Raw genomic sequence first — 14190 nt, forward strand, 5'->3', positions numbered from 1 at the left:
GATGCATGTTCTTAAAGTATGGGAAGGAACTCTGTTGTGTAGACATCTGGATTTGGATTAGATTTGATTTTCATTCCAAGTCTGGTCCATCCCTGAGAAACAGAACAAAATTTGCATGGACCCTACAAAGTATTTATAATTCTGTTTTCAGAAACTCGGTAGGAAAGAACTCCTATGCATTCTTCTCATTCTTTTTTCCCTTTGATTAATTCCAATTAGGAAATAAACACAAAACACATCCTTTCATTGCAGCCAGCTGAATACCACAGTTCGTACTCAAGCTGGCATAGTCAAATGCAGGACACAGAAGTCTGCACAAAATAACTAATGTTAACCACTGCTCAAAAATTTACTTTAACAAAATAATAATTCATAAAATAGACATTAAATGAGAAAAGTAGAGCTGAATTCACACATACAAGATTGCATGCTACAAAACCTGTAGTTTCTGAAGACAGGATGTGAAAGATTTAAATGGAAACCAACCAACTTCTCCTCCCTGGATGATGACAAAGTAGAGAATCTGCTGTCACCGCTGTAGCTGGAATTCTGAACACCAAAGAAGACATTTTAATGATGAGCACCTCCTTGCTATTCCAAGAGCACTGCCTGTCCCATTCAAAAGGCAACTATGAGCTAACACAACCAAGCCAATATTAGTACCCCAGGAATGTTGATTTATCTAGAATCGAGACAAGTGGTACAGCAGAAATTCTTAACAAATGGAGACTCTAAGCTGTATTTTATATTTCAGTGTCTAGATCTCGGTGATGCCGTGGGTTTATCTAACACTGCTTTTCACAATTTCACATCTCTAGTACTCTTTGTGATTACTTGTTAAATCTCATGCCAGATCGCCTATAACCTCCTAGTCTGAACTGTTCTCACTGCATATCTTCTTAGGTCACTAAAATTCTGTTTATTGCAAAATTTTTGATTTTCCTTCAGCCCAGCCCATGTGAGGGCGACAACTCAGCCCTAAAGCTCCAGGAAGGCAGGTGGAGTCAGAGAGAGCCTGCTCCCACCTGTCCAGGTGAGAGCCATTATCCACAGAAGGAAACCACCCTGCAGGCTGTCTTTATGGTGTCTTGAGTGCAGACTTGAAAAATGTTGGAGTCAACCAGGGTCATGGAGGGAGAGGCGCCATGTATGGAAGTTGCAAATGGAGGCCTGAGATGGCAACCAAAATGACCAGTTCTCCTGCTACAGAGACTCTGGGTTCCTGAGAGAGGAAACAGGTATTTCCAACTCTTACATCGGTCTTGGCCTTTTATTCCTTCCCACCAATAGGTATTTCCTACACCTGCAGAATTTCTCATTCCCATCCAATCTTTCCTCCAAGCTCCTCCTCACACCGTTTCTGGAGTTTTCTGCTCTGGGATCTGCCCATACATGATGCTGCCTTAGATGTACATTATTTTGTCTTCAATCATTATACTTTCTGATGATTTATTAAATCAATTTTATAGCCAATTACATTCAGTGGTGAACAATTTTGTAATCAGGTCCTTTTGTATTTGATTTATAAAGGCATTACTTAAATCTTAACCAAATCATAAAGCACACTTTTACTGTCTTTATGTAAAAGCCAAAGATTAAAATATATGGATATATACAACATAGAGCCTGATGTCACCTTGTACTGCCACAAACATGTTGCCAACTACATGTTAGAATATTTAATATTAGGTAGAAGTTGGAATAAAGAATTTCTAAAGTAACTTCCAACTCTAACCTATGATTTTTTGTGATCAATTATGGTAATGCATTTAGGAAAGTTGCAAACTAGTCAATAAAATTCCAATGAGCAGTTGAGAGTCCATCAGAAAATACTGCAGTTCTTGTATAACGCTAGTGCTAAGCGGTCTGCAGGAATGCTGAGCACCGTTAGCAAAACTGTCAACAGCCAGCATGCACAGAATGGTGAGCTGAACATTCCAACCTCTGGAATGCTGTATCACCTTAAAGAAAAGCATAGCAGAGCTGGGGAAAGTTAAAGGACGTCAAGGTAAAAGCCACACCAGTAGGAGGACCTGGCCCTTAAACTTGTTTTTTTTAAAGTCTGGAATGAGAAGAGCTTAGGCGAAATATAAGGAAAGCATATGCAATCCTGATAGGAATGAGAAAGTAAAAACCTGATCAGCCAGTTTTAGGAAGCTAAGACTGGGCTGGGGCAGAAGAGGGGGGGGGGGCGTCACCCATTCGAAGCCTAAAAATATAATTTAAGTATATATAATATCTTAACATAAAATAATTCAGATCAATTAAAAGAAATATTTTACAAAATTGGTAAAATTTATTACTAAAAGAAAAAAAATGAAGCAGTAAGAACAGGAAGATTTTAGATCATTTAACGAAGACTGGACCTGAAGCAGAGCATGAAGCAGATCAAGAAGCTTAATTAAAATGTTCCAGTTTAACCTTTTAAAGTCCCCAGTGACCTCCTTCTTCATAAACCCAAAGGCCTCTCACGCCCTGCCCCTGGCCGTTCTCTCTCTCTCTCTCTCTCTCTCTCTTCTCTCTGGAGCAGCGCTCTGCACTTCTACCACCTCTCCTCCTGCCCCTCTCCTCCAGCCCCCTCCTGCCCACCACCCCGCAGCTGTGAGCCTTCCAAGCTGAGTGTTCAGTTCTCTTCGGTTTCCTCTCCAGGAAAACACAGACTGTTGTGTATGTGTCTTTAAGACAAACATTCAATGAGATTACAAATGAGAGATGTGAAGAAGTGTGAAAACGTTGGAGTTAGTATTTCTGAAAGTTGGACATACTTAATATACACATTATACGCAGACACCTAGGGCAATAAAATAATGACAGCTAATCTTTAATTTTAGATCTGTTTAAACTTAGAGAATCTCATCAATATCTCCCACACTAACGCTCAGAATGTCAGATTAACATTCTAAGAATGTTTGAACACTAACATTCTGAGAACATTTATTAGCTGAAAAACATTATCTTCCATTCTATCAGGCGCTAGGGAAAAAAAAGACAGCCCCATCACGGCATTAAAAAAAAGCAAAGAAGCTAAACTTAGCAATATGGTTTACAAGCTTTAAAGCAACCTGTCTGAATTTCGTGCCATGCAAATTTACTATACTAACCCTGCCAGATCTTCTATGTAGGGACTGTGGTCCATGTAATTCTCCATCATAACCATTTGTCTGTTTCAACGAAGAAAAGAGAATAAGGGACGTCAGTACACATGAAGACACAGGCACAAATCAGCAAGGAAGGGTGAGTATGAAGGGAGCTTTCTTAGTGAGCACGTGAATGACAAGCGTGGGACAGTACAAACCCCAGCCGCCCCCAGACTGCTCCAGGCCTCCCCTCCCCTCCACACAACTCAGAGAAAACAGCACAGTCACTAGGCTTTGTGTCACATGTCACTCTGGGTCTTAAGGTAGTGCCCAGTCCCTCCCGTGGGGTGGACACGTGGGCCTGGGGCAGCTGCTGTCCCCGGCAGCTTTCTCCTTTCCTGTTCTATGACCGTGCCGGGGACATTTCGCTTCTGTGAAGGCCGTGTACTGTACCAGCCCTGCGGGGAGCGACCCGGCCTGAGTCCAGGCGTTCTCAGTTCCTGGTTCAGGGTAAGTCCTCGAAAATCATGGCCCATGGTGAAGCTATATTCAGAAGACTCAGAACTAGTTTCTATTCAATCTATAAATGCAAAAGTTCATCACGGAAAAAACGTTCATCGTGGGGTAGGTACTCTGTAGTGGGTTTTCATTCATCCAGTCTTCCTATGTTGTTTTTCAAAATGAAATCCAAGGACATATTTAAATGATTTCATAGTTTGTCCTCCAGAATGAAGGAGAACAATTATGTTCAGTGCATGCCTACCTTCCCTCTCTTCTCCGTTCTTGGCCCAAGGTCCCCTAAGCCCAAGCATGGGCTTTCTAAAAGTGCTCTAATTAATCTACAGGGAAATTTCTGCTGATTCAAGCAAGGCAAGAGCTGTCAAGCAATGGAGACAAACCATCTCGCAAGACAGAAAAAGGAGAAGTGGTCTACATAACGGGTAAAAATGGAAGGACATGCCATTAGGTCATGGACTCGTGTCCAAATTCCAAACAGATGCCCTGTCCTGTGACCTTAAGCAAGTTATTTAACCCTCTTGAACCTCCACTTCCTCTGCAGTAAAAGTGTGAGTAACAACATAAACTCTACAGGGCCACTGTGAGGATTAAATGAGGACTGCGAGCACCCAGAGCAGCACCCTCGTGCAGCGTGTGCCGACTGGACGGCCATGTGAGCACACGTGGAGGGCGCCCAGCACGCAGGAGCTATGGGACATGGTTTCTTGCCAGGGGTGATGTTTAGCACGTATTTGGCAGCCATGACATTAGCACAGAATAAATAACTGAATTTCCAGACAGGTTATAAATCCAGTTTCATGAAACCTTGACTACAAAACCACATATTTACCTTTGCTACAACTCAAAAAAATCAACGAACTTGAAGTTTTGAAACAAAACGTAGAAATCCTTCCACATTCGAGAACTCTATGAGTAACACGAAAACATTTCTGAAATAAATTTTATAGTAAAAACCTTTGGAGATTCACAGGAGATTTACTTAGCCTAATTTCCATTCATGTCTTCACCGACAAGATGATTTGACATGAAAATGCATGTCAAGGACTTGTATGTTTCAGACCTCACCCTTATTCCCTGGTTATCTCTTTAGAAACTAATTTCTGGAAAAAAATTAATAATGAAGGCTAACACCTCAATTTTAGATGACTTTTCCTTTACTAATAAATGAGGAAGAAAAATGTATTTTATAAGTAAGCCCTCTGGTTTTCACTGTTGCTTATAAAATGCAGACTGCTTTGGAGGAATTCTTCCTTTTGGTCTTTCCATCCTCTAACTCAGCCTGTAGCGAGAGCTGGGAGGGCGAATGCACCCCCTCATTTGCCACCATTTCTCTTCTAGCCTTCCACGAAAATGCAGGAAAAACTCCTGCTTTGCAGGCTTTGTGGAACATCCAGCCAGGTCTGTGGAAATGGGATTCTGTCATAGGGAATATATTCCCAGACTGTGTTCCTAGAATGGATCTCGTTGACTATGTCTCCAGAGTGAAAAGTACTTTGACCTTCTTAAAGAACACCACCGACTTTCTCCTCTTAATTGTGTTTTCACATGTTGTATTTAGATAGGTGGGGCTGTTTCTACGTGGCATAATGGAAGGAGAGATAAGGAGAGATGTCAATTAACCATAACAACATTTGAATAAGAAATCCATAGATAGCATATTAACTTCATGTTTACCTAGCTTTGCTCTATAGAATTCTTTTTACAACACTGTACCGTGTGGCTTTACATGGTACCCATGCTTGTTCACTTTAATGGTTCTACGCTACCAGGCTGTTTCGGGGGGCAGTCTGCAGACCACCTGCATCAGTGGTCACCTGGTATGCTTCCTTATTTTTTTTTTTTAAGAGACAAAGTCTCACTCTATCGACCAGGCTGCAGTCCAGTGGCACAATCACAGCTCACTGTGACCTCAGACTTCTGGGCCCAAGCGATGCTCCCGCCTCACCTGGCATGCCTCTTAGGAGCATGGGCCCTCACCTAGGAAAGCAGAATACCTAGAGGTAGGGCCCAGGAATAGGCACTTTAACAAGCACTCCAGGTGAATTTTACACACGTTAATATTGACAAACACTGCTAGAGGAGAGAACAAAATAAAGAGGACATTCATAAATTTGCACTTTCTAATTTAGGATAAGCTACAAGAGCAAATGCCCCATCAAAACCAGTTATTCTAATGGTAACTTGTGATTAGTCCGAATGCTAATGCGAATGACCACCATGCAATGTCACCAAGGCATCAGTGAACTTCCCACGTAACCGTGCAAAAGTCAACTGTCCACTTTTTAAATTAATGTTAATGTCTATTTTTCTACAGGAGTCAAAAAGACAGAGCACATTTCAAGGGCATTAGAGATGGGAAAAAATACAAGAAGGGCAAAAATCAAAACTCTTTGAGTGCAATACCTGATGCATTCAATTTAACCTTTAAAAAGAGTGAGACTGCAAATAAAAACAAAACTCAAAATGTGTTCCTGACCATTGCTAACATATACATCAGGGACTGGCCCTTAAATAAAATTTACTTTGAGCTTAAAACAAAAACAGTAATAATCTAGAGACACACTGCTAATACATTTAACTCCTTAAAGAACAGGGAAGTTGCTTGAGTTACAGTGTCACAGAATGCTATCATCTACCAGTGGGACGCGGAAGTGCTCGTGGATAAGTAGCCCATTCTGTGAAGGGCACTCTCTGAATCTGATTACGCGTCTTTGTACCTTGCACTGCCCGCGGCAAATCTAAACCCAGCCAGGCGGTCTGAGTGGCTTAGCGGGAGCCTGGGCTGCAGGGGCGGCCCTCAGCTTTGCTGTAGCCTCCGCGCTCCCTGCTAAGCGCAGAGCAGCGGCCCCACAGCAGGCTCAGAGCACCAGATACGCTATGCAGACATACGGTGCTATTTACTAAAAAAGAATTTGCTAAATAAATTTGAAATGCAATGGAATAAATGAAGCGCAAAATGCTTTTACGTGAAGTCCCTAATGTGAAGCAGTGTCTAATCTGCTCTAATAACTTCAGTACCAAATCACTTTAAATGCTGAGCTGTGCTTTCTGGTGACAAATTTTTCTGCTTTCAGGTGTAAATTTTACAGGTTTTCAGGAAGCCTTAAGGCACAGAAACTCTCATAGACAGGATATATGAATAGTAATTCTGAATTTAAATCTAAACCCTCTGTTTTTCTTACTGGAACTAGGGTCTTTCCTCAAAAAATACTTTCTGGCAAAAGAGCCAGATCATGCATTTAATTTGAATGGACACAGATTAGAAAATAATGGGTTTTCCATTAGGTAAAATGACGTTACATTTAATCCTTTAAAGGAAATTTAGAGGCATCAGGAATTCCTGATCTGAGTTCCTTGAAAGCAGACACTATCTTTTTCATCCTGGTATGCACAGCTGCTACACAAGGTGTGGCAAACAGCTGGTGCTCACACACCATCTGGCCAGGGAGTATTCATGCACCGGTGCCCGGGCTCCAGAGCCCGTCGGGGAAGACAGGGCTGCGCCCAGGAGGCCTTGGCAGGAAGACCATGCACTCCAGAGGGCGCAACTGCCCTCCCGGCATCACAGCCCCCAGGCAAAGACTGGCAGATGGACACAGAGGTACTTGGGTTTTTAGAAAAGCACTCATGAAATCAGAGGAAACGCCACAGGTCATTATCAGTCACACCACACAGTTAAGGGCACACGGCAAAGTTTATCCGACCAGCTCACCCAGGCGTAGGGACCCCCATACTCCAAGTCGGGCTGCGACTGTCAGAAAAAGGATGGAAGAGGAAAACAATAGAAAAGAGAGTTGCCAAAAATAAATTAGAAAGCTAAATAAAACAGAAAAACAAGCAATCTTCAAAATCTTAACAAAAGGCACTTTTCCATAACTTTTAGGATCTCATATCTGTTTACAAAAACAGTTACATTAGAATGACAGCTACCATGAAATCCAATCATATTAACCAAAACCTTCGTGGCAAAGGTTCCTGTAATTTATGAAATCTGAAACAGTGTGAGAAAGCTTCCTCCTCTGCATCCTACATTCTAATTCTATTAGGGAAAAGAGTAACAGATGCATCACTGTCAATTTTTAAATAAGGAAAATTTAAAAACTTATAATATCCAAAATCTAGATTTTTCTGAGCGGACCATCCATATAAACACCAGGATAGTAAAATCCCCCTCCACCACCTTTTTTAGGGTTTATCATCACTGAATGAAGAAGGCCTGTGTTTTGAGAGTGAAGAAATAAAAAATATGATCTTATATCAGAACTTTGCAAAATACAGATTTCAGAATATTAAAATACATGACAGCAGAACAAACTGACCATGCACAGAGACGGAGCGGGATGCAATTCCTTGCAGCAGGGGTCGGGTGCCTTGCTCGGCGGCAGCGAGCGGCACAGGACAGGGACGGGCAACCCAGCACAGGCAGGACACACAGCCCGCAGGCGCCTGCGCAGCGGCACTGGCCTTGTCACCGAGAGCCGTGACCCTGAGCAGGCCTCTTACCTGCTCTGGGCTTGTTCTGCGCCTACAACAATTAGGAGGTTTGACTCATCTCCAGATCCAAGTTCTCAAGTTTGGTGGTTTTTAAAGAGTCTATTTTCTTTAGAGTAAGTAAATCATGAGAAAGGGTCGTGTAGCAAACTACGTAGCTGAAAATGAAAATGCCTCCTACTTTCTCCTCCTCCTATGCAGCATCCTAACTGCGGACCTCCTACATGGAATTTCCTACCTTAAACCACATATACTTGATGTCCTGGCAAAGAACGGTGTCCAGCAAAGAAATTAAACTCATTTCTGGTTAAAATCATTGAAAGTGAGATGAATGCTGGCATAACCCCAACATACTCGTTAATGTTGCAATAAACTCTTTGGGGCCAGGAAACCCCAAAGAATCTTAAGAAAGTGACCATTCTTTTCCCAGAAAACCGTAAGTGCACACAGTTTCAGGAGGATCATAGCTCTGAAGATGATACTTTCTCATAGAGAGTTTTGGATTCTGTCTCAATCTCTCTCTTCCTGTTCTCTCTTGAAACCATATTCACCAATGTTTCCATCAAAAGTTCTCGTCAATGTCACCGACATCCACCATGAGGTTAAATCTGAGTCCTCGCCTCACCTGGCCATCCCCCCTCATCCCTGAAACGGTGTCTTTGTCAGTTGGTTTCAAGGACTCAAGCTTCTCCTGGGCCTGCTCAGCAGCTGTAATGTCTGTGCCTTGTCTACAGATTTTGTAAACTGAGCTTTGCATTTATTATACTTTGGTTACATAAATCTTCCTCCTCTAGAAGGAGTGGTGTCAAAGGCCCCGTGAGGAAGGTACAACTGTACCACGGAGGCGACGCTGCCTCAGGAGCAAGTTCCAAATAGCACGGTGGCACTTTAATTGGCTTCACATTGGAATGGTAACTTTCTGGCAAAATCACTATGGATCTGCTGTTGGCACTGCAAGGACAGTGACCACAACAGAGCCGTTTTAACAGCACCATGATAATGTATCGCCTTATCGTTTTATTGTTATAAATAGCCAAGTTAGACACAAACTTAGTACTCATATAGAAGTCAAGGAGTGATTACGATTTAATCATCACAACAATGAAAAATAGGCCTCCAGCTCTGTACAGCCCCTAAGGAAAATGGAGGGGCTGCTTGGAGACCATTCATCACTCCTGCTACCGTCCCAGCAACTCGGACACGACGGTGGTAATGAAAGTTCTGGCGGTTTTGATGTGGACCAATATGGAAAAATGATGACTTCTACTCCCGGGAGAAAGAAACAACCAAAGTGCCTACAGTATATTAACAGTCTATCCACAACAGCAAAGGAACATCGCCCGCTGATTAGGCTTTAAACAAGCATCCTGTCGGTTAGATACTGACTATGGGGCTGCAGGGATGACGGAAGGGAAGTCTGAAAGCAGGGATGGGGGCAAAGCGCTCGGGCCACACACCGCGCCATGCAGGCTCAAGCGGGTACTGACCCTCAGGCTTCCGCGACTACCCACTGACATGCGCTCATCTTCATCAGAAGCCTATTAAAAGAAAGGATGAAAACAACCGTGAAGTGACAATATAACACACACAAAGAAACCAACGTCCCAGTCACAGAGGGGTGTGGCCGGCACGGCAGTGGGTGGGCCAGCTGCCTCCAAAAATCTCAGTGGTCACAAGCCGAGGTCCTCGACAACATGGGCTACGTGCGCCTCTGTTTTTGAAGGACTATTTATGGATAATATGGATTTAAACTAAGTTCATTAAAGTGGTATCATTTACGTACAGGTAAAAATACATAGCCTCAGTGTGTATTACTATGCAAACTATATATACATAACCAATAGCAAAACAAGTACTAAAACTGTCATAAATATATTGATACTTGCAGATTTCTCAAATACACTCTCCTTACCAAATTTAGGTCAACATGCTAATAGCTGAGTTCGTAGTCTTTGTTTAAGTAATATCAGTATTAATTTCTTTCATAAACATTAAGAGATGATATCATTATTAAGAGATGATGTATATATTTCAGTCACTAAAAGTACAAATTAGACTTCAATCAGATTGCCTAGGTAAGCAATGAGCACAGTACTAACCGATGTGGTTCTTCGGGATCTACGAGAGTAGCGCTCACTGTCTTCCTACCGAAACAATGGAGGAAACAGTTTGAAAAGGTTAGAGACAGACAGACACAGCAGAGCTGCTTTACAAAAGCCTAGATAGTCCCATTGCAACATAATACAGCATTTCTGACCTAAATGTCAAATAAACATGTGCCTTGTTTTCATTTAAAGGCTTTAATTAAACCACTGGAAAATTCTAAAAGGGGGAGGTTCTTAAGCACACAAATAATTGGCGTATTTCATTTTGCTTTAAAAACAGTGTGTGTTGGGCCAGAATCTGGGTCTTAATTTTTCTTCTCTTTTTTTTTTTTTTTTTGAGATAGGGTCTCACTCTGTTGTACGGGCTGGAGTGCAGCGGCATGATCATAGCTTACTGCAACCTCAAACTCCTGGGCTCAAGTGATCCTCTGCCTTAGCAAGTAGCTGGGACGGACTAGAGATGCACACCACCACACCCAGCTAATTTTTTTTTTTTTTTTAGAGACTGGGTCTTGCTATGTTGCCCGGGCTGGTCTTGAACTCCTGGCCTCAAGTGAGCCTCCCACCTTGGCCTCCCAAACTGCTAGGATTACAGGTGTGAGCCACCGTGCCTGGTCTGGGTCTTAATTTTTTTCTTAACCTCTATAATCTGGTCCATTTAAATCAATCTACTTTTTCCTTTATGTTCACAACCTTACTCTCTTTCTTCGGGAATCAGAAGATAAATCATTTCCACAAAAGATTCAATAAAGATCACCCTATCTACTATATTTTGTGGATTCCAAGGCACACACAGTTTTTCATGCTTGGACATCTCTGAAGGTGGGGTATATCTTATAATCGGAGTTGCTCACAATTATAATTAACATTTTTTTCCCTTCTCAGTGGTATGTAAAACAATGATGCATCTTTTAACTGTGTCTAAGGAGTTGGTAAAAATACATCTGCCTGTGCCATGTTAGCCTAAAAGGATGGTTTACAACACAGGTTAGATTTAATCACTTTTTTCAATAGAGAAAGTGTGTATTCTTTATATTTGAAGAACTAGTCTCTTTTATATTATACACAGTATCTAAGACACTAGGAGATAATTTTACATTTTCCTTTGATTATTTTATGTCTAAGAACATTTAATGGGGCATTTCCAGCCTGGCCAGGTTCCCAAATGCTAAGAGCGTGTGATGATACCCAGCAGGGCAGTCAACAAAGCAACAGGGGGGCGGAATGACTCAGGTCACTCCTGGTGAATTCACGCTCTCAGACCGGGGGAAGGCACACGGAATGCTCCCTCCCTCTGTGGGCACCGCAGCCTCCTGGGAGGGCCAGCGGGACTGCTGTATCACTAGGGGTGAGCTGGCTCTCACCTGACTTAGGAAGGTAGAGGGTGGTTCTAGGAAACAGGTTGAGAAGGGAAAGGAATTTTCTCACCAAAGAGCAGTGGTTTCAGCAGGCACAGCGGACAGGATGAGCAGGGGCCCGACAGCAAGTGCAGGTGAAGTTGGACGAGGGGGAGGCCAGCTGGTGGCATCACGAAAGAAGGAAACAGAGTATAACGTACCTCCTGGGCTCCAGCTGGACTTGGTGGGCCGTGGTGGTAATGGGCAAGTTCGCCGGAAAGTTCTCAAGCCCGGGGACACGTGCCCATCCTGAGTTCCCCATGCACAGCCCTCTGCCCACGGAGTGCAGGGAGGCCGTGGCAGTGGAGACCCCCCAGACTGCTGGCCTGGAGACATCAGCAGTCGGTGGCTCCTGGACAGACAAAACGCCTGGCCGGGGCGTCTCTAAGCAGGCTCATTTGGGGATGTAAACAGTCAGAGACCAGATGCAGAAAGCCCCGGAAGAAAATCTCTCAGTATTAAATTATGGTGCAATAGGAATCTATCTACATAATTAAACTACATAAGAATTAAATTATAAACCATTTAAGTCTTAGAAATTGTATTTGAGGCCTACCATCCATTGCTCGATGTCACCCCATTTTGAATCCAGCCCATAATATTTCTACAGACGGAAGGGAAAGAAAATTAGGCAAGAAGTGAAACAGTAATTGTCTAAGAAACTGTTCTGACATGCATTTTTAAATCCCCGCCCAAGCCACGTGGTGAGGGTGACATGCCAAGGCAAAGCAGTCGGGAACGAGCTTGAGTTCCGCAGAGAAGCCGCTGCCCACGCAGCCCGTGCAGGTGGTGAGATGTGAAGAGAGACCCCAACCCCGGACCCCTCCGCCCCAGCAGGTAATCTGAGCCCAGCAGAACTTCAAGCCTCTCCTCAAGCTGTTCATGCCTTCAAAGCAAAAGGACTAAAACATTGTTTGAGAGCAGCATCTCAGAGCCATCCCCGTGTTGCTATTAATACATCAGGAACAAGGACACCCAGAGGATGGGGGAACTGTGTGCTGACCCCTTGATGTCTAGTGCACCCGTCCCAGTGCCTGGTGTCTACGCTGAATCTAGGCCCGTGGGGATCCACACACTTTGGGTGTCTTTATAGCATGCCATGGGCAGGACGATGACTAGCCTACAGAAGAGGCATTTGGACAGGAAGAAAAATCCACAGACCTGCAAGTTATGTTTGGAGCTTACTGTAGTTATAATACCTCCATGTGTTTCTGTTGTTAGGCCAAACCATAACGGGCCAAGTTAGAATCAGAAAAACAGACTCAGAAAGCCTATGATCATCACTAATTACAGTAACCCCAACGTTAGGTGGGGACCCAGGTTACAGTCCCAAATAATGGGGTTTTGCTTTTCTCCTTACTTTTTCTTCAATTTCCAAGAAGAAAATCAAGAAACAACCCACCAAACCTCCTTATCCTATAACACAGATGTGAGTTTTCTCTTTACACATTAAAATCTTATAATCAGAAGACAAAGTGGATGCTAGAAATACAAGACAGTTTTTGACACTGTTTTACAATATCCAAAACATGCTGCTGCTCTGTTTGGTTTGGTTTCGTTTTGAAGGGCAGAGTTAAAATCTACAGCTCTCCAGTGGTCTCCCCCTAGTCTTAGCAATGGCGGTAAGCAGAAAATTGGAAGAAGAAAAATTAGGAGGGAGAATTTACCAATGCTGTAAAAAATTCAACAACACTGGACTCTAATACAAAAAGTAGATGAGCCACATCTTTTTCTGTAAGTTATTTCCTTAAATATAAATTCATAAAGGAAATAAAAGCAAGCACTTCCCAAAGTCATGTTTTAACCTCAATGTCAGTGAAATGCATCGGCTTAAAGCTATTTTGCATTCAGTTAACGTCAGCTCCTGTTAAGTTCCAGGTTCTTCCCCTGTAACATGTGATGCCATCACCCCTCCTTTATGTCATGGCTTAACTTCAAACGTAGAAGAAAAACACATTTTTTAAGAGGAGGGAAGAGAGGCTATATAAATTCACAATAAACTTATTTAAATTCCAAAAGAAATCTGTGTTATCAGTTTTTCTATTTTTGTTTTTCTTTTTGTGCCATTATATACCTATATAAAATACTGCACATTATATATTGCTCTTTTCATGATAAAAATAAGAACTAGGATTCAAAATCTTCCACCTAGTTCATGGGCAGCCTTGTGGATAGCCACCGTAGCTCTAGCTGCATTTCCACGTCACCCCAGGAGGGGAGGACACCCCTAGAGACAGCCAATGCCATTCACTAGTAGTTCCCATGTTAGCTACCAGCACCCGCACGGCAAACCCAGGTTAGCTACCCGCACCCGCACAGCAAAGTCCAGAAAGGGCAAAATATTCCAAACGTAAACCGCTGTGATCAGCCGGTGAGTCATGCAGACAGAAGCACGAGCCGGGCCACTGCAAAAGGTGCTTGACTTTCAGAAACAGCTTTGATTCCAGAGAAACCATTACACAAAACAGCCAACTGGGTGGAGAGGAAGGCCGACTGCCTCCTTTTCCTCTTCATAAACCTCCGTGCTGAAGAAAGCCTTCCCTGCCCCTGGACACGCCTGAGTGACAGAGCTGCGCACTGCACTTCCGCTGCGGACGTGTG

At 43.0% G+C, this 14190-nt stretch overlaps 1 protein-coding gene across 5 annotated transcripts in view; it reads right to left on the reverse strand.

The window, feature by feature from the left end:
* Positions 1-14190, reverse strand: part of LRRFIP1 (LRR binding FLII interacting protein 1) — a 138025-nt gene that overhangs the window by 42716 nt on the left and 81119 nt on the right. For 2 of the 5 annotated variants that reach the window (XM_069465675.1, XM_069465758.1), the window contains exons 3-4: positions 10187-10231; positions 9575-9625 (exon numbers count right to left, since the gene is read on the reverse strand). The exons of the other annotated variants lie outside the window; for them this stretch is intronic. In XM_069465675.1, coding sequence (XP_069321776.1) covers positions 9575-9625; positions 10187-10231 — 96 coding nt within the window. The remainder of the gene's footprint in view (positions 1-9574; positions 9626-10186; positions 10232-14190) is intronic. 5 annotated transcript variants of the gene reach the window in all.

The sequence above is a fragment of the Eulemur rufifrons genome, chromosome 1, assembly GCF_041146395.1.
Source record: "Eulemur rufifrons isolate Redbay chromosome 1, OSU_ERuf_1, whole genome shotgun sequence".
NCBI classification, from domain to species: domain Eukaryota; kingdom Metazoa; phylum Chordata; class Mammalia; order Primates; family Lemuridae; genus Eulemur; species Eulemur rufifrons.